The sequence below is a fragment of the Lytechinus pictus genome, chromosome 19 (genome assembly GCF_037042905.1).
Source record: "Lytechinus pictus isolate F3 Inbred chromosome 19, Lp3.0, whole genome shotgun sequence".
NCBI classification, from domain to species: Eukaryota; Metazoa; Echinodermata; class Echinoidea; order Temnopleuroida; family Toxopneustidae; genus Lytechinus; species Lytechinus pictus.
Genome location: NC_087263.1, coordinates 4825901 through 4845568, shown reverse-complemented (window position 1 = coordinate 4845568; position 19668 = coordinate 4825901). Strand labels below are relative to the sequence as shown.

The window sequence follows — 19668 nt, the reverse complement described above, 5'->3', positions numbered from 1 at the left end:
GGCAATATTTACCCATTATGGCAGGTCCAAACGGGGGGTGGTGAACATCCATCACGTACGCTTACTGAAAAGTGCTCTGAAGCTTCACTCGCCTCACCCTCATCCCTATACAGGGGGTGGAGGGGCACTTCCATTGACGAGTGGATACATTGCGTGACCATGGACTTTCGAAAAGAACCCTAAACAAGTTTTTTCCTTGATCTGAAAGTGCACCCCTTGACAAGTATTGGCGTATGTACCCTACCCTTAACAAGTATTGGAAACAAAACGGTACCCTTGACAATATTCCCTGAATTGTAAGCAAGTACAACGGACGTCGGCACTTTCATTGGGTTTCATCATACCACCCTACACACCTCGCTCAAATCGGACACCAAACACTTGAGAGTGTGAGGGCAAAAAGTACATCCTTTAGTATTTTAGTATTTTTATAACGTCGCACATTGGACCATAAACAGGCCGTTTTCCTAGCGAAATATAAAGCCTTTTTTCATTATATTATTAATGTAATGAAAAGAGGCTATATTTTAGTGTTTTCGACACCCTTATTACGTTACGTACATAACGTCTATTCAATTGACCAGGGACATTTGGCAAGTGCCGCGAAAAAATGTTAAGGGGGGGGGGGGGGGGCTGAATTTCACTCTTATTGTGCCTCAACCTCTAAAGTGCTAGGTACCCCCCCCCCCCCCGATTTCATTTGGAATGATCTGGGAGGGCGAGGGATATTTACTACTATCGCCCTCCGCCCCTCTCCAAAATAATCAAATTTTCTTCAAAATTTCGAAAATCATCCCTTTAATATATCATTCTTACTACAGTAGTTCAAAATATCCTACTTAGTGTCATTTTACTCTTAAATTACCAACTACACAGGAAAAAAATCTGCCATTACAAAAAAAATGCTCATAGCCCTACAAAATTCTCACAAGAGATAGCTGTAAATCCTGTTAAGATCTGAATTAAGAATAAAAAACACCTTAAGATTTATATTTTGAGAGCATGATCTCATTTGATTCTTTCTTGAAGTTTTGGTGGCTCTTAAAAGAGCCGATTTGGGAAGTTCCGAAGAGGAAAGCAACCCATTTACTTGGCTGCCTTGGATGTCTTCTTGGGCAGGAGGACAGCCTGGATGTTGGGGAGGACACCACCCTGGGCGATGGTGACTCCACTGAGAAGCTTGTTCAACTCCTCGTCGTTGCGGACAGCCAGCTGCAAGTGACGGGGGATGATACGGGTCTTCTTGTTGTCGCGGGCGGCATTGCCTGCCAACTCGAGGATTTCAGCGGCGAGGTACTCGAGGACGGCAGCCAGGTAGACTGGAGCTCCTGCACCTACACGTTCGGCGTAGTTGCCCTTGCGAAGGAAACGGTGGACACGACCAACTGGGAACTGAAGTCCTGCACGGGCAGATCGACTCTTGGCCTTAGCGCGGGCCTTTCCTGCTCCTTTACCACGTCCAGACATGATGATTTGATTGTGAGTTGGTTTACTACGGCAAGTACAAAGAGAATAGTAATTTGTTAAAAAATGGCGAGCTAGGATTATATACCTCTGAGGAAGACCGTAAACCGAGCAGGGATTCAGCGGTAGCCAATCAGACACAAGGCGGCTCAGCTCGCCGAGCGACATATTTGCATATTCGACGAGCATACGCTTATGATCGCAACACGTATGAATGCAAATCTAACACCGGGCGTTGGGTTGTGTAGTTGCATTGCATCGCACGCCCTTTGTGATTGGTCGGTAAAGCGTGCATTCGGACCTCATGAATAATACATTAGCGAGGCAGCCGCTCGGGTTGTGTACCCAACGTCGCGCTCGAGCGAATGGCTCGCAGTGATTGGTGCTTCTCGCGTACAGTCGGCCCTCATTACCATTAGTGGTCCGCGCGATCCTCGCAAACAGTATAAATACAATTCGATTCACATTGCACCACATTCTCATCATCTTATCGACGAGATACACACCATGCCTGCCAAAGCACAAGCCGCTGGAAAGAAAGGATCGAAGAAGGCCAAGGCTCCCAGGCCTACCGGAGACAAGAAGAGGAGAAGGCGTCGAAAGGAAAGCTACGGAATCTACATCTACAAGGTTCTGAAGCAGGTCCATCCCGACACTGGTATCTCAAGCCGTGCCATGTCCATCATGAACAGCTTCGTCAACGATGTCTTCGAGCGCATCGCCGGTGAGGCATCCCGACTTGCCCACTACAACAAGAGGTCCACCATCAGCAGCCGCGAGGTCCAGACTTCAGTCCGTCTCCTCCTCCCCGGTGAATTGGCCAAGCACGCCGTCTCTGAGGGCACCAAGGCCGTCACCAAGTACACCACCTCCAAGTAAATTGGAACTCGTCTCATGAGTCATGGTTTGCTCGAGACAAACGGCTCTTCTAAGAGCCACCAAATATTCAAGAAAGAATCAATGAGAAATTGTCTCAATTTTTTAATGGTCTCAATTAATGTTACTAATGGGAAGAGTTAAAATAAAGATTTGAAAAGGTGACTAGGGGAGGTAAAAAAAAGAAATCTTGGAGAAATACTAATTGTGGGAGGAAGAGCAAAGTAAAATATAGACCAAAAAAAGAGTGCGAAGAAAGCGAATGAAGAGAGAGGGAGAGAAGCGGGAAAAAACTCTGGGAGAGTGCCCTGAAAAATATTGTCACATTTTAATCTTCCGTGCTTACCATTCAAAGTGATCAAACCTTGCTCGTTATACCAAAAAACGAAAGTTTACAAAATAAATTCATTCATTTTTTATTTCACTCCTTGCCTTATAGGGCGGCTCCACAGGGGTGGGGGCACTCACTATATAGCTCCCTCCTAGGTGTCAAATACCGTATGGGGAGAAAGGAAAAAATTTGCCCTACAGTAAATGTAATCCTCAATTATGATGCGCTTATAACCTGGGGAGCCACAGCCAATTATACTAATAATCTTTTTTTGAAAAACAAAATGCCGAAGAATAGAGATCCAAGATAAGTATCAGCTCATAATAGTTGGAGAAGGGTGGATTACCCATGGTATCTATATAACCAAATACACAGAATTTACTCTTCGAGACAAGCTGTTTTATATCGGGAAAGTGGGAGTTCTCACTTGCAATCAGACTGAAACAAAATTGGAGTTCTCTAGACAATTCCATTAGGCAGTAAGTCAGCTCTTTTGTTTGTTTAAACTAAAAATATTGTATCCTTAAACTATACTCCAGGCTAAATAATATGATTTGATCAGATAAACAAAATCAGACAAACAAAATACTGAAAATTTGAACAAAATGGTACAAGGAATCAATCAAAGTTAAGCTATATGGCATTTTAAAGTTTTGCATTATTCTGGTGAAGAAACGGCCAGGCATGTCTTCATGAATATTCATTGAGCAAACTGATGATGCCATCATATCCCCACTTGTTCTTTTGCATTTCATTATATGAAATTAGTTCTATTCAAATTTTTTCCTCCAAGAACTAAAAAAAATGGATTGACAACTGATTTAGTGTATTGGCTATATATATTCATTGCTGCACCTTATAGGCTAAGGGAGGCACATCGTTCACACATGTATGAAAAAATGAAACAATTTTGATTTCATGTAATACATAAGAACAAGGAAATTGGGGATGTGACATCATCAGCCCACTTGATCACGCATTAACTGTTCTCGCAAAATATTGCCAAACTTTAAAATTCAATAACCTTTTTATTTGGGGGGGGGGGGGGGTATCAGATTTTGAAGAGATTTTCAGCATTTTATTCCTTGAAGTTTACTCTATTTAAATAAAAATATTTTCAGCTCAGAGTACCCCTTAATGGATTTTCCTCCAACCTTCACCAATATTTTTCATTACTTTTTCTGCTATTTATGTTTTACAACGTTTTCGTCAGGGTGAACTTCCATGGGGGAATTCCCCATTTGTTTATAAATTACCACGTCTTTCACATATTCTTAATTCTTTGTTCATGACCTTATTCTTGCTTATTTTTAAACTTATTAATATTGCACATAAATGAATTCATTGTTCTTGGTTTTCAGTGGAAAGAAATTCCTTGTCCTAAGATAAACTTTAACGGGGAACATTCATTCAGATACGCATCAAAAGGGATAAAAGTTGAAACTTTTGATTTTAGAATGCTGCCCTCTAGCTCTTGAAACAAACTAGTGACTTCATTAAAACATGACAGCGCCCATCACATTATTTTTTATTTCTACGAAAGCAATATACAATGGTTTACATGACTGCTTTTAATAATAATTTTCAAGATGGATGGTGTAAGAATGAAACTAGATGATATCATTCAATTCGTGAGTAAATTCACAACGATTGTAGAATGCAGCTTAGTAAACTTTTACACGAATAACATGTGGAATCGCGTGCTCACAACAACCGGCACACGCTTCGCATCTCAAATTTTGCAATTGTCAGTCCGTGAACTGGCAGAATTTCCTTCTGGTAAAGATTTCCTCCAAAATCAAGTCGAATCTAAGGACGTAGAATTTCCAGACTTGCGGGAATTTTCAAAAGAAATGGTAGCAAACCGATTGGAATCGGTGATACTGCCTTTTGAAAAAGTGGCCCAAAATTGTGGAAAAGATGACCATCGCACACGCACTTACCCGCAAGAGATGGCACGTGACGCCCTGAGTTTCGGCGAGGGTCGGATGGAGGAGCCGGTGAAAGAAGCAGCACCTCGGAAAGAGCGAGAGTCTAGTCTGACGAGCGTCAACAGCACAAACGCAGAGGCAGAGCTGACCAAACGAATAATGGGCAAGAAGAAGTCTCATGAAGTAGCATCGATGGCCCAGAAATCTGCTGACATCTTGTCAATGACTGGTATCCAGCAGGTTCGTTTTTTTTAACTGGTCTTTGACTTTGAGTTTTATAAAGGCAATAAAGCTAGCTAAGCGAGTGCAGCTTACACAAAAAAAAGTTGCAGTGCACTGCAATTTCAATGTGTGTGGTGCCGGTGGTACACGGTGGAGCCGGGCGGAGGTGATGCATTTTTTTTTTTTTTTTTTTTTTTTGGGGGGGGGGGGGGTCTAGATTCTAAGTCTGTCTTTTATTATTGCACCTAACATAAATATTAGAATTAAATATTCCTGACTGAGAATTTTGTTTAGAAAAAGTGGAATTCTATTTTTTAAGTTTGATACTTTGACATTAAAATTTTCTAATTCTGAAATGTCTGCGAAATTTGCACTGAATTTTTTCTAATTCTGAAACGTCTGAAACAAAAGCTGTGGCAAAAGTAGTCAATCCTGACTGGTTGCCAACCAAGGAAAGAAGAAGAAGAAGAATGAATTTTGCACTGACAGTGCAAATTTCATTCAGACGTTTCAGAATTAGAAGAAATTAATGTCAATTAACTCAAAGTATCAAACTTAAAGAATAGAATTCCCCTTTTTTCCAAACAAAATTCTCAGTCAGGAATATTCATTTCTAATTTTCATGTTGGGTGCAATGTCAGTGCAAATTTCATTCAGACGTTTCAGAATTAGAAAAATTTAATGTCAAACTCAAAGTATCAAACTTAAACTAAAAGGACAAGTCCACCCCAACAAAAAGTTGATTTGAATAAAAAGAGAAAAATCCAACAAACATAACACTGAAAATTTCATCAAAATCGGATGTAAAATAAGAAAGTTATGACATTTTAAAGTTTTGCTTAATTTCACAAAATAGTTATATATGCACATCCTGGTGGGTATGCAAATGAGGAGACTGATGACGTCATCCACTCACTATTTCTTTTGTATTTTATTATATGAAATAGGGAATATTCTATTTTCTCCTCGTCAATTAGTCAAACAACGATTAATTTCTCCCTGAACATGTGGAATGAGCATTGTTTAATACTATATGATTCAGTCAAGTTGGTCCTCATTGTCAAATCTATAAGAAATGAAATATTGTATAATTCAAACAATAAAAAACAAAAGAAATAGTGAGCGAGGGACATCATCAACTTTCTCATTTGAGTTGTGCATATCACTGTTTTGTTGAAAATAAGCAAAAAAAGTGTCATAACTTTCTTATTTTACATCCGATTTTGATGAAATTTTCAGCGTTTTGCTAGTTTGATTTTTCTCTATTTATTCAAATCAACATTTTTCTGGGGTGGACTTGACCTTTAAAGAATAGAATTCCACTTTTTTCTAAACAAAATTCTCAGTCGGGAATATTCATTTCTAATTTTCATGTTAGGTGCAATGCAAATTGCACACAAAAACAAGCTGCATGTTTTCAATTGATTTTGAAAAATTCCCCAAAAGAGATTATGTATGGAAATATGAATTTGTGAGTTCATCTGATTCTGTTTATTAGCCTATTTAAAGATATTTTTTTAAATAATAATTTCTGTCTAATCAAAATGCCCCCCCCCCAAAAAAAAAAAAGAAGGATACATAAGATTTTTTAAAAGAAATGTCAGCCACATTTGACTAATGAATACCATAATGATTGTTATACATATGATAGATTTGTAAGACAAAACTCAGTTTTGAGTTGAATAAGTATTTATGGCTCTTTTCAAACGAATAGAACTTGGAATCATCAATGCTATATTACAACTTGATTAAATTAATTTAGTATAGATCTGCAGATCTAAATTTGTGAAAGAGCTCTTAAACTAAAACTTGTTGAAGTCTGACATTGCTTTGGCAAAGGTTCATTTTTTTTATTCGAAAACTCCAATCTTGCAAAAGTGTTCAGTGTCTGTCATGTAATATCTGTTTGATTCCTTTTCATTGACTGACTTTTTATATATTATTTCATTAATTGTTTTCTCATTTGCTCCACCTTACAGGTTATTGACATCGGGAGTGGAAAGGGCTATCTGGGTCAGTTTCTCAGCATGCAGTATGGCATTAACGTCATCAGTGTTGATTCATCAGAAACCAACACGAATGGCGCCCTCAAGCGGAACAACAGGCTAACCAAACAATGGAAAGGGATTGTGAAGAATGCTATGCAGAAAACTTGTGAGGATACTAGTGCAAAGCAAGAAGACTGCAGATTAAGAAGTAAAATTACTACTACTAGCAGTCCTGAGGAAATTCAAGATAAAGGATGTACAGAACCCTCATGTCCTTTGGATTCAAGTGAAAGTGAAAGGACTGAACCATCATTTGAGAAAAATTCTGGTTCATCTCCGACCGGGTCTTCATCAGCACCAGTGCAGTTAGTGTTGTTGGGGGATGACACATGTTCTGCTGTGGAAAGGTTGGTGGAGGAAGCACCAACTTCAGTGCAACTATTTTCACCTTCAGGGTCTGTAACAGTAGCAGCATCATCAGTATCATCGTCATCAATAGCATCTTCATCATTGTCTTCATCATCATCAGTAGCATCACTATCATCACCATCATCATCAATAGCACCTTCATCATTGTCTTCATCATCAATAGCATCTTCATCATTGTCTTCATCATCATCATCATCAACACCATCAACTTATACTTCTGTAGAGTCATCATCAGTATCTTATTTGACTTCAACAACCTCATCAATTCCATCACCTCTGTCATCATTCAATATTCATATACCAACACTTTCTGCACAACCCTCAGTGGCAGTGTCAAACCCATCACAAGAAATATTTCTACCTTCTGCAAAGCAAACAGCAGAAGAAGAACAGCTAGAAACCTCTTGCCTTTCACCATCTTGCCAACCCCAAAAAGAGGATGAGAGGAACAAGTCTGGTCTTAGCCAGGAACAATCTTGCCATGAATCGATTTGCCATAAACAAACTTGCCAAAAGAGAGTTGACACAACAGGAAGTGACGGGAGAATTGGAAACCAGAGTGAGTCAGGAGAGAATAAGCACGCAGCCTGTGTATCCGTAACAGGATTTGTTGATGAAGAGACAGAGATCGGGGATTTCTTGCAGTGTGATGAGAACGCAAGATACTTTGATCTGTCAGAGGTAAATATGTAACACATCATCTACTCTATTTAGGCTTTGTCTATAGAGTAGAGATCAGTCACTTCTGGGGGGTGTTTCACAAAGATTTAAGTATGACTTAAGTCGCACTTAAATGCCTACGCGTACATGATATGGAACGCGCGATCTTATTGATAGACACGCAGTAGTGCGCGTCCTCATGACACGATCTGACCAATGTGGTCAAGCCTTTCATACCGTACGCAACTTGGTATTTAAGTGCGACTCTAAGTCATACTTAAATCTTTGTGAAACACCCCCCTTTTATAAAATAGTTCTTGAGCTTCCCAACACAGTGCATGCTTTAATACTGGATCGCAATGAGTATCAAAAATTGGTACTGACATACCATTACCAGATTGCTTCTTGCATTTTCTACTTTTATGTACTTGTAATAAGTCTTGTATGCACTTTTTGTAGTGCCATGCTACCAGTAATGTGGTGTGACAAATCCTTAGTAAGATTGTATGTAATTGAATGTGGGGTGAGGATTAGCAAATGATGCAGAGGTAGAATACATCTTTCTGGAATTTGGACAGATAATGAACATATTTTACTGTTTTGCAACCAAAATTTTGATGCAGGCCATGGATTTGCCATCCACAGTGACTTGTCTATATTTTCTAATATGAATTTAAATTATTCTCTGTAGCCATTCATGATGGTCGGACTGCACACCTGTGGTGATCTAGCCCCCTCTATGCTGAGAATCTTCCAGTCCAATCCCAGCATGCATTGCCTGTGTAACGTCGGCTGCTGCCATCATCTCGTCACTGAAGAGTTTGCGAGGGAAGACGAGTGGGACTGGGAGAACGCAGGGATGAAGGCGACGGGGTCATCGTTTGGTTTCCCAATGAGTGAATATCTTAGGGAGAAGAAAGTTGCTCTTGGGCGGGGCACTCGGATGGCAGCTTGTTTGGTGAGTAGAAATTTGACCCCCTCCTCCCCACCCCCCCTTTATTCCTCCGCAATAAGTAACTAAAATTATAGTTCAGAAATGGGAATGTTAATATTGATCTCCCTAGCTCAGCAGGAAATACATGTTCAGAGTTCAAACACATATTCTGGTGCAAACAGGCTTACTCGAGCTAACAAAATGCTTTTTCAATAGACAAATCCGTTGGATTGAGCGGACAGCAGGCCTGGCGTACAGTCCTTTTAAATCAATCAACTACATCGTGCCTGCGCCTATGAATGTTTTTATATGCAGCGCACGACACTGGCACTGGTCCAGCGGTCCCAGACCAGTAAAAATTGCTGTCGGGCCAGTAACTTTTCAGAAATAGCCAGATTTACTAGTCTGACATGACCAGTAAAAAAAATATCAAACTATTAATATAAATGATGTTTTCTCCTCTGTAGTAAATAATAAAAATGGCTTTGGCAATCTTAAAATATGGCTTTCTAAAATTGAGAAATGGTTCTCATGATTTATGTTCTTTGTGTGTATGTGTGTGCTATAAGTTTTTTTTGGGGGGGTGGGGGCATTAAAAGCAATAAAAGACAGCTAAATAAACAAGTCTTTATTTATGTTTTTCTTTATTTTTCGGGACCAGTGAATTTTAGGTTTGGACCAGTAAAAAATTGAAAAACTGGGTATCTACTACTGGTCTGACATGAACAGGTTGGACCAGTAGGAAAAAAAGGGTTAGTGTGGAGTCCTGTTATATGGCGCAATATAAATGCTGTGGATCATCATCATCGTGTCATTTTTCGGTGATACAACATATGCCAGGGCAACAAATCCTCCGGGCTTTACTTTGTCTAAGGTATAGGGTTAGGCTTAGGGTTGCAGATATGCAATAGGGTTTTATGTAAGGCTTAGGTTTAGGATAGGATAGTATTAAGTCCAGGGGGCCGTTTCATAAAGCTGTTTGTAAGATAAGAGCGACTTTAAGAACAACTGGTGAACTTTTCTTATGCGTTAAATAATCACCAATGAACATTAATGGTGAGTATAATTCACCACAAGAAAGGTTCATCAGTCAATCTTAAAGTCGCTCTTAAATTACGAACAGCTTTATGAAACACCCACAGAGGTTGAAGTTGGTAATTACATGTGTGGAATTTACAACTTGTCGATGCAGTAAATGTCATGGAACCAATAAACTCCAATTTCAAGCCGAGCTGTTCTCTTCTTTGTTTACTGTTGTACAGGCAGCAGATAGAATAGCTTCACAGAAGACAGTAGATGTGACAGGGTTGTTCTACCGAGCCGTGTTTCAAGTCATCTGCCGAGATCACTTCACTATTCCTACCAGGTGAGAAGAATATGTGGATCAATTTGTGAAATGTGACTTAAGACATACAACCTTTCAAGGACAAGTCCATTTCATCAAATTTGGATGTGAAATAAGAAAGTTATGATATATTAAATTTTGCTTAATTTCACAAAACAGTTATATGCACATCCTGGTCGGTATGCAAATGAGGAGACTGATGACGTCATCCACACACTATTTCTTTTGCATTTTATTATATGAAATACTCTAATTTTCTCTTTGTCAAGAGAAACAACAATTAATTTCTCCCTGAACATGTGGAATTATCATTTTTTAATACTATGTGGTTCAGTCAGATTGGTCCTTATTGTCAAATCTGTAAATAATAAAACATTGTATAATTCAAACAATAAATAAGAAAAGAAATAGTGAGTGAGGGACATCATTGACTGTCTTATTTGCATGTCACTGAGTTGTGCATATCACTGTTTTGTGAAAAGTAAACAAAACTTTAAAATATCATAACTTTCTTATTTTACATCCTATTTTGATGAAATGTTCAGCGTAATGCTCGTATGATTTTTCTCTATTTATTCAAATCAACATTTCTCTGGGGTGGACTTGACTTTTAAACAGTCATAATGCAAGACCACGCAAGAGCTTTCGAGTAATTAATGCATTTCTTGATTGAACTTTATGAATCAGATTGCATATCTTAAAAAAAAAAGCTTTTGATTATTTTGGATAAAATAAAGTTCAAGTCACTTTAACAAAATAAGTTTGCAAATACGAGTAGATTTTCACTGTCCAATTTGCTCCCAGCCAATCAGATGCAAGAATAAGCAATGGCTATATCTGTCATTGAAAGTCACAAACTAAACCTTTCATGAAGTTATGATTACTCCCCAGAATATTTCTTTGACTATTCAACATTGATTCGAGAAGAGTTTCGCCAAATTAACTGTTGCCAGTTTCAGTTGTATACTTTTAATTCATATGTTTCTTTTTATATTGTTATGCTGACCTGGATGGAGGTAAGGGGTGTGGGAAGGAAGACCTGTGGGTCATGGTATTTTAGTTAACCTTTTCCAAACCCAGGCTGCCCCTTCATCTCTCTTCCAGGTCCATTGTACTATGTCACGTATATCCTATTGTTTATGCAATGTGTATTGTACTGTGAAATGCCGAATAAATAATAGTAACAATAGGGAATTTTTCCTGGTGAAGTACTTAAAGGTCAAGTCCACCCCAGGAAAATACTGACTTGAATAAATAGAGAAAAATCAAACTAGCATAGTGCTGAAAATTTCATCAAAATTGGATGTAAAATAAGAAAGTTATGATATTTTAAAGTTTCGCTTATTTTTCACAAAACAGTGATATGCACAACTAGGTGAGTCAGTCGATGATGTCCATCACTCACTATTTCTTTTGTTTTTTATTGTTTGAATTATACAATATTTCATTTTTTTATAGATTTGACAATAAGGACCAACTTGACTGAACCATATAGTATTAAACTATGCTAATTCCATATGTTCAGGGAGGAATTAATTGTTGTATCACTTGACAATGATGAGAAAATTAGAATATTTCATATTTCCTATAATAAAATACAAAAGAAATAGTGAGTGGATGACGTCATCAGTCTCCTCATTTGCATACAGACCAGGATGTGCATATAACTGTTTTGTGAAATTAAGTGAAACTTTAAAATGTCATAACTTTCTTATTTTACATCCGATTTTGATGAAATTTTCAGTGTTATGCTTGTTGGATTTTTCTCTTTTTATTCAAATCAACTCTTTGTTGGGGTGGACTTGTCCTTTAACATTTTGTTATTACTCAATTTTACTTAATATTTCAATCCATAGATCATATATGTAACTTTACAGATTAATATTCAGACACTTATATGACACATTGTGTTGGGACATAGGAGTGTCGTTAAACATCAATCATTCTTACTTTACTTCAGAAAACAGATCGTCGGGAAGCTTGCACGAAAGTGCAAATCCTTTCTGGAGTACGCAAGGAAAGCACTCAGAAAATTAAAGATGGACGATAGTAAGGTTGGTTGATCGATTTCTTCATTAGATACTAAACCTGTTGACTCCTGAATTCTGTGATACCCATAGGCTTTGTACAGTGATCACATGGTTCCAGTAGGCAATGGGTTTACCTGTTGACTACTGAATTCTGTAATTACCATAGGTTTTGTACAGGGATTACCCGCTTCCAGTAGGCAATGGGTTAAACTGTTAACTCCTGAATTCTGTAATTACCATAGGTTTTGTACAGGGATTACCCCTTCCAGTAGGCAATGGGTTAAACTGTTAACTCCTGAATTCTGTAATTCCCATAGGTTTTGTACAGGGATTACCCCTTCCAGTAGGCAATGGGTTAAACTGTTGACTACTGAATTCTGTAATTCCCATAGGTTTTTATACAGGGATTACCCGCTTCCAGTAGGCAATGGGTTAAACTGTTAACTCCTGAATTCTGTAATTCCCATAGGTTTTGTACAGGGATTACCCCTTCCAGTAGGCAATGGGTTAAACTGTTGACTACTGAATTCTGTAATTCCCATAGGTTTTTATACAGGGATTACCCGCTTCCAGTAGGCAATGGGTTAAACTGTTAACTCCTGAATTCTGTAATTCCCATAGGTTTTGTACAGTGATCACATGGTTCCAGTAGGCAATGGGTTTACCTGTTGACTACTGAATTCTGTAATTACCATAGGTTTTGTACAGTGATCACATGGTTCCAGTAAGCAATGGGTTAAACTGTTGACTACTGAATTCTGTAATTACCATAGGTTTTGTACAGGGATTACCCGCTTCCAGTAGGCAATGGGTTAAACTGTTAACTCCTGAATTCTGTAATTCCCATAGGTTTTGTACAGGGATTACCCCTTCCAGTAGGCAATGGGTTAAACTGTTGACTACTGAATTCTGTAATTCCCATAGGTTTTTATACAGGGATTACCCGCTTCCAGTAGGCAATGGGTTAAACTGTTAACTCCTGAATTCTGTAATTCCCATAGGTTTTGTACAGGGATTACCCCTTCCAGTAGGCAATGGGTTAAACTGTTGACTACTGAATTCTGTAATTACCATAGGTTTTGTACAGGGATTACCCGCTTCCAGTAGGCAATGGGTTAAACTGTTAACTCCTGAATTCTGTAATTCCCATAGGTTTTGTACAGGGATTACCCGCTTCCAGTAGGCAATGGGTTAAACTGTTGACTACTGAATTCTGTAATTCCCATAGGTTTTGTACAGGGATTACCCCTTCCAGTAGGCAATGGGTTAAACTGTTGACTACTGAATTCTGTAATTACCATAGGTTTTGTACAGGGATTACCCGCTTCCAGTAGGCAATGGGTTAAACTGTTAACTCCTGAATTCTGTAATTCCCATAGGTTTTGTACAGGGATTACCCGCTTCTAGTAGGCAATGGGTTAACTCCTGAATTCTGAAATTCCCATAGGTTTTGTAAAGGGATCTATTATTTTCATAGGCTTTATACAGAGATTACTTCAGCAGGGAAATGATTTATTATATGTCATTATAATGTAAATTTGGTTCTATTAAATATTGTTTTGCTCGAGCGCTCTAGTCATTAATGCGATCTTACTCCAATGAGTGTATGTCAAAAAGCTTCAGTATGTCCGTTTTTAGGCAGTTTTACCATTTTGCGGTACCAAACACTTATATATATGTAATTACTTTGGATTCTTTTGTGAGTAATTGGGTTTTAGATTATATATATGTATAATCAGCCTCGAGCTCCGGCCATGTCAGACCAAACAATGTTAAAAGATGGGAGTCGCTGCTACCCTGTTTTGGTATTTAATAATTTAAAGAGGTAGAGCAACTGCTCAGTGGCTGCCAGACCCACAATCAATTGGGCAAAAAGAATTTTCAGAGCATTTCTATTTCAAACAATAAAATATGGATTATTATTTATTATATTTGACATCCGGAATCAATCTCTTGACCATTCGAATCCACTAAGATTTATTTAAACTCGCAAAATTAGACCTAAGTAATAAATAGCCAAAGTGGTCCTTAGATACTCTGGCAATAAGACCAAGTGATAGTTAGATAAAATGACACCTGGGCCAAATCGATTCAGCCTATTCAATAAAGTCCATCTGAAAATGAGACGAAGTGGTTTTTGCTTGATTCATTATTTGCACTGATGCTATCAACTTTTTAATTCAGATATCTGATGAAGAGATCTGTGCTTATGAGGTCAAGTACAGGCCATCCTACAAACACCTGGCGGCTTACAACCAGTTGAGGGCAGCATTGTCACCAAGCATCGAGGCCATTATCCTACTAGACAGGCTTCTCTACTTGAAAGAACAGGTATGATATGAGTTGGGAATTAAATGTGAGGTAGTAAAGAAGGATTTTCTTTATGCAATTCAATTAATTAAACCAATATGAAGATAAAAATCAATTCCACAGCATAATATATGTAACAAAGTGGTTAGGACCAGAACATTTTTTTTTTTATTTGTAATGAACTATATAGGTGGGGGCTACATGCTTGCATTGATCTGTGTCTAATTGCCGTGTACCATTCTCACACTTATAAAAAAATAATAGATTTCCATTATAGATGGATCACTGCAAAGCATCTTTAAATGATCAATATTTGATTTATTGCTTTGAATGCTATCCTGTGCAGTGATCACATTAATTCATTTTGTGATATGTACATATAGGCCCATATTCTTAAGTCGGGTTTAATTTAAACTCTGGTCTAAAGTTGTGGTTTAACTATGGATAGCCAATCATGACATAAATCTCTAACAATAGAGGTTCATAGTATCAGCTCATTTCAAATCATTCTTGACTGTTGGGGAAGAATGAATAAGATAATTGCCTTCACCATTAAAGAATAAGGAAAGAGCGCAGTTAATATAAGAAACATGAAATGTGAACAAATTTTGGCATGTTTGGCTTCCCATAATTTTAGCATCAAGTTAGACCACGGTCCAAGTTAAACTAGAGTTCAGAATATGGACCGAAGTGTCTATATCAAATGCTTTTGTAGAAGGATGGAGGTTTGTGACATTTCATTTGCTTTTCTTCCCAAAGTTTGACTGCTGTAATTTAAAAATATACATGTACATGTAACAATTGTTTATTTAGGAATACTTGGAAAGGACAAAGAACTAATTCTTCTTTAAATTTTTTTCCACCGTCTAGCCTAACATCAAGACGGCATGCATCGTTCAGCTCTTTGACCCCGTGACCTCTCCTAGATGCTATGGTATCTTTGCAGTCAAGGGAACTGATCGGTGAGGAAGAATACTAGGAGAATAAAGAGACTGTATTAAGGCTTTTTAAACATCTGATTGTTTATAACTTCCAAGGATGTGGAATCAGAATGTTATTTACAATACAATGATGTTGTCATGGTAATAAATGGCAATGATTGCTTTCCAATCAATTGCCATCTGAAGGTATTTTTTCACAGTACTATTTGATTCACTGGTAGTGGACATACACTTTTTTTTTCTTTGTAGATTCCAAGGAAACTGCAATCTGAAATTTGTTTTTTCAATCGAGTTTCGTTGCAATGAATAAATCCCAATCAGGGTCCTGTTTCATAAAGCTTTTTATCAATAACAAGTGACAATTAGCATAATTTAATTTTACAAGGAATTTTTTATAAAAGTGTTGTTTTACAATCAGGGTAACCAAATTCTAATTTTATCCAAAAAAAATTCTTATGTGATGTAAACAATATTTCTTTTTAGCTCACATTCTTCAACAATATTGAAAGTTTTGCAAAACTTGAATCAGTTGCAAGCCAATTTTAGGTCCAATAATCTCTAAGTGCAACTGTGATGGTCTGTTTCTTGCATAAAAACATTCACCAGACCATGGCATAATTCATATGTTATAATATATGTTGGTGAATTATATCATTAAATAACGACATCATGAAGCAAATTAGTTTCTGTTTGTAAATAAATTGATATTTTATTGATAAAATACAACAATGTACAGCAATTATTAAATTAATTAAAAGCTATGTGATGGAACACAAATCTCATCAAGTTGATTGTGCGATTATTTCATGAGATTGGAATGTGTTATGACCAATTAATCAACCACTCTCCCCCCCCCCAAAAAAAAATAATAATAATAGTAATAAAATTTTTAATAATCCAAATGGAAATGCTTATCAATTATTCAAATCTAGCATGGGTGTTGCTATAATCAAATACTTGCCAATAAAGTCAAATAGAGTTTTCAGATCGTAAACTGCAAAATATCTGTTATCCACATTTTCCAATTCAAATTTCCCCTTAGTCAAAATAGATAAGTGGGACACAGAGATTTGACTTGTGTAAGTCAACATGTCACATGTGAATCTTTCATGGGTTGTCATGTACACCTAACATACATCAACAAAAATGGAAGCATATAAATTGGAAGAATATATTTTTTCAGCATTGTTTTTCAATAATTGACTGAAGACATGATTAATTCTTAAATTTAAAAGAATAATTTTCAAAAATTAATTTCATTACAATTTAATTTTTACAATAGTTAATGTTACGTTGAATTTCAAAGTACATTCTTCATCAATCTTTAATTTTTATGAATAGTCAGGCCGCTTCATCGAGGGCCATATTTCTATCAAACGTACCTGGGTCCCGTCTCACAAAAAGTTGCGATTGATCCGATCATCCACAACTACGGCAAGCCAGCAATGTCAACATCTAAACTGCATCTTTGTTCAAAATATTTTCTAGATATGCTGTATAATAATAATTACACATTCTTCATTTCTTAAACAATTTAGTGTACTTCACTTTGTTTACAAAGGATATAGCGCAATTTTTTGTAGAAAAAATTATGACATCGATGGATTTCCATATAGTTGAGGTTGATCGGATCAATCGTAACTCTTTGTAAGATGGGACCCTCAGAGCTGCCAAGTAGTACGATTTTTCCGTATTTAGTACGTTTTTGCAACCAAAATACGGCAGTACGTTTTTTGTATTTTAAAAAAAAAAAAAAAATCTTTTTTTTTTACAAAATCGAAATTTTTTGAGAAAAATCATCTCTATATGTCTCTATTTCATGAAACGTACACAAATATGGTTATTAGATCAATGTAATTTTTTTTTTTTTTTTTCAATCATTTTGTAAAAACCAGGGTGAGATATACACAAGTTTCAATGTTTTTTTTTTTTTTCATCTGCAAGAGCAGTGCACATTTTAGCTTGCATGCAGCTTGAGCGCCGTGATGGGCGAGTGCGCCAAGCATTTTATTATGAAATACACTTTTTGGGGTAAAAATACAAAATATTTATCTCACACGGTAAAAATACTGATTTTTTTGTCAAAATACTGATTTTGGGAGATAAGAATACTGAAAATGCAAAATACAACTTGGCAGCTCTGGACCCTGGTAATTTCTGATCTGGGGTGAATTCCTGAGGCCTATTTCATAAAGAGTTACAACTGTTGTAACTTTGCCATTATGGCAACTACCATTGCAACGAGTCTCAGCAGCCAATCAAAATTAAGGTTACCATAAATTTCATTTTTTAAATGTTCGTGATGACCATTTGTTTATTTTCTTTTTAGGACAGGTGTCAAATGATTTATGTATTGATATACTGAGGGTATGATAAAAAATGTTTCCAGTTTTCTCAGAGAAAATAAATTTCATTGATTTTTTACCATACAATATGCAGGAAAGCTGCTCACGTGACATATCACAAATCACATAATTGAATTTTAATAACTCTTTTATTCTTTGAAGGATTTTGTAGGATTTTCTGCAAACCTTCGCCAATAGTTTTTACTATTTTTTCTGTTATTTTACAATAAACTTTTTGTCAGGGTGAACTTTCCCTTTCACTGTTGGATGAATATTCGACTCGGTTGAAAAAAATGATATTCCATTTCATATCAGCAGTGAATTATTCAAATAATTTGAGAATTCAAATACTATTCCAAAGCCAAAAGTATACACATAATCATTTCTTTCTTTAAAACCATTAATATGGTTAGTACCTGAACAAAATTTGGGTTTTCATTAACGTCGTCATGAAAAAATAACCAAAAAAAATACAGTCAACTGCTACCTTATTTATAAAGTAAAATAATCACCGAGTTGTAAGTAATTTTCACGACCAGGGGCCCATAACACAAAGCTTAGCAATCAATTTAGAACTTTTTTTTACAATTGATTGCATTGACTACAATGTACAATTTATTATGAAAATCAAGCGTACAATTAATCGCTAACTTTTGTGTTACGAGACCCAGGTAATGCAAGACGGGTTATTTACTTTCTGCAAATCAAATTTCTTCTCAGTCGAACAGATTACTGTGTTCTCAAGAGATTTGACTGTATGCTGAGTTACCTGTAAAACATTACAATGTACATTATTATAACATAATGTAACATATAATTTATCATCAATTAAAAAATTACACATTCATTCTTGTAATCAAACAATTCTTTTTTTCAAAGTCTAAATTCTTTTGCACAGATTTGATGATTATAAATAATGCCACTGAATTGTGTAAATAGTTATTAAAAATATTTCTTATCAAAATTATCATAAAAGTGTTTTTTGTGCTAAGATCATTGTCATGTAGCTACAACAATATGCTTCATCTTGGTTTTTCTCTGAGTACCTTTATATATTATAACCTCTTCTGTATTTGAGAAAATGCACCTGCATAGTAAAATCTAATGAAAAATATAACATTTTTGTTCATTTCATATAGTGGTTGGAAGATTTTGGTTGTCACTGCTTGAAAATGTGAAATATTAATAACTTCTTTTCAAGCAGAATCATGGAGATATCAGTTGGGATATAACTTTTACACTTATGGGCAATTCCATAAAATATGTACGTCCGACCCCATGTTTGTTGGACCTTAATAAAAAAAATTTGTCTCTGATTACTGGTTCTATCGACAGTCTGTCATGCTCTCAAATGATCATGACTTGGTCATTTCCTGAAGTGAAGTAAAACTTGAGAAAAGTGGGGGTTGGATGTACAAAAAGGTTGATCATTTTAAGGAATTGCCCTTATATCAAATATTACAAAATAACATAAAACTTGAGGCAACAAAATACAATAATTTGCTAATATAATAATAACGATAATAATTTGCTAACCATTTCAAATGGTTCTGTATGCAGTAGTTCACAATCTGTAGCATACAAGTCTCCACCTAAATTTGAATAATAACATGTTGGCATGACGAGGTAAAATCACATTTCTTACAAGAAAATGAACATACAAACAGTACATAATTTTGGTCGCAGAAAAGACCATATATATACGCATAGACTTGAGTTGACGATACAATTGATAAAAACCATACATCTTTACATCCAATGTGAGCACCATTTTTCAAAACATATATATAATTTCTCTGAAATCTGAATAAAAATATTCAAGATCAATAGAAGTTTGTCTACATATTAAGAGGTTTTTCTTT

General features: G+C 36.4%; 3 protein-coding genes across 3 annotated transcripts; 2 read left to right on the top strand and 1 right to left on the bottom strand.

Moving 5' to 3' along the window:
• Positions 1–1001: 1001 nt before the first annotated feature.
• On the bottom strand, positions 1002–1605 carry LOC129269124 (late histone H2A.L3). Its single transcript, XM_054906581.2, has one exon. The coding sequence runs from the start codon at positions 1465–1467 to the stop codon at positions 1087–1089; it is 381 nt and encodes a 126-aa protein (XP_054762556.2). The 5' UTR covers positions 1468–1605; the 3' UTR covers positions 1002–1086.
• A 366-nt stretch (positions 1606–1971) lies between these two features.
• On the top strand, positions 1972–2343 carry LOC129269854 (late histone H2B.L3-like). Its single transcript, XM_054907317.2, has one exon. The coding sequence runs from the start codon at positions 1972–1974 to the stop codon at positions 2341–2343; it is 372 nt and encodes a 123-aa protein (XP_054763292.2).
• An 870-nt stretch (positions 2344–3213) lies between these two features.
• LOC135157678 (probable methyltransferase-like protein 25) lies at positions 3214–18670 on the top strand. Its single transcript, XM_064114089.1, has 7 exons — positions 3214–4842; positions 6804–7922; positions 8593–8859; positions 10098–10201; positions 12141–12234; positions 14395–14541; positions 15391–18670. The coding sequence occupies exons 1-7, from the start codon at positions 4261–4263 to the stop codon at positions 15484–15486; spliced, it is 2409 nt and encodes an 802-aa protein (XP_063970159.1). The 5' UTR covers positions 3214–4260; the 3' UTR covers positions 15487–18670.
• The last annotated feature ends 998 nt before the right edge of the window (positions 18671–19668 follow it).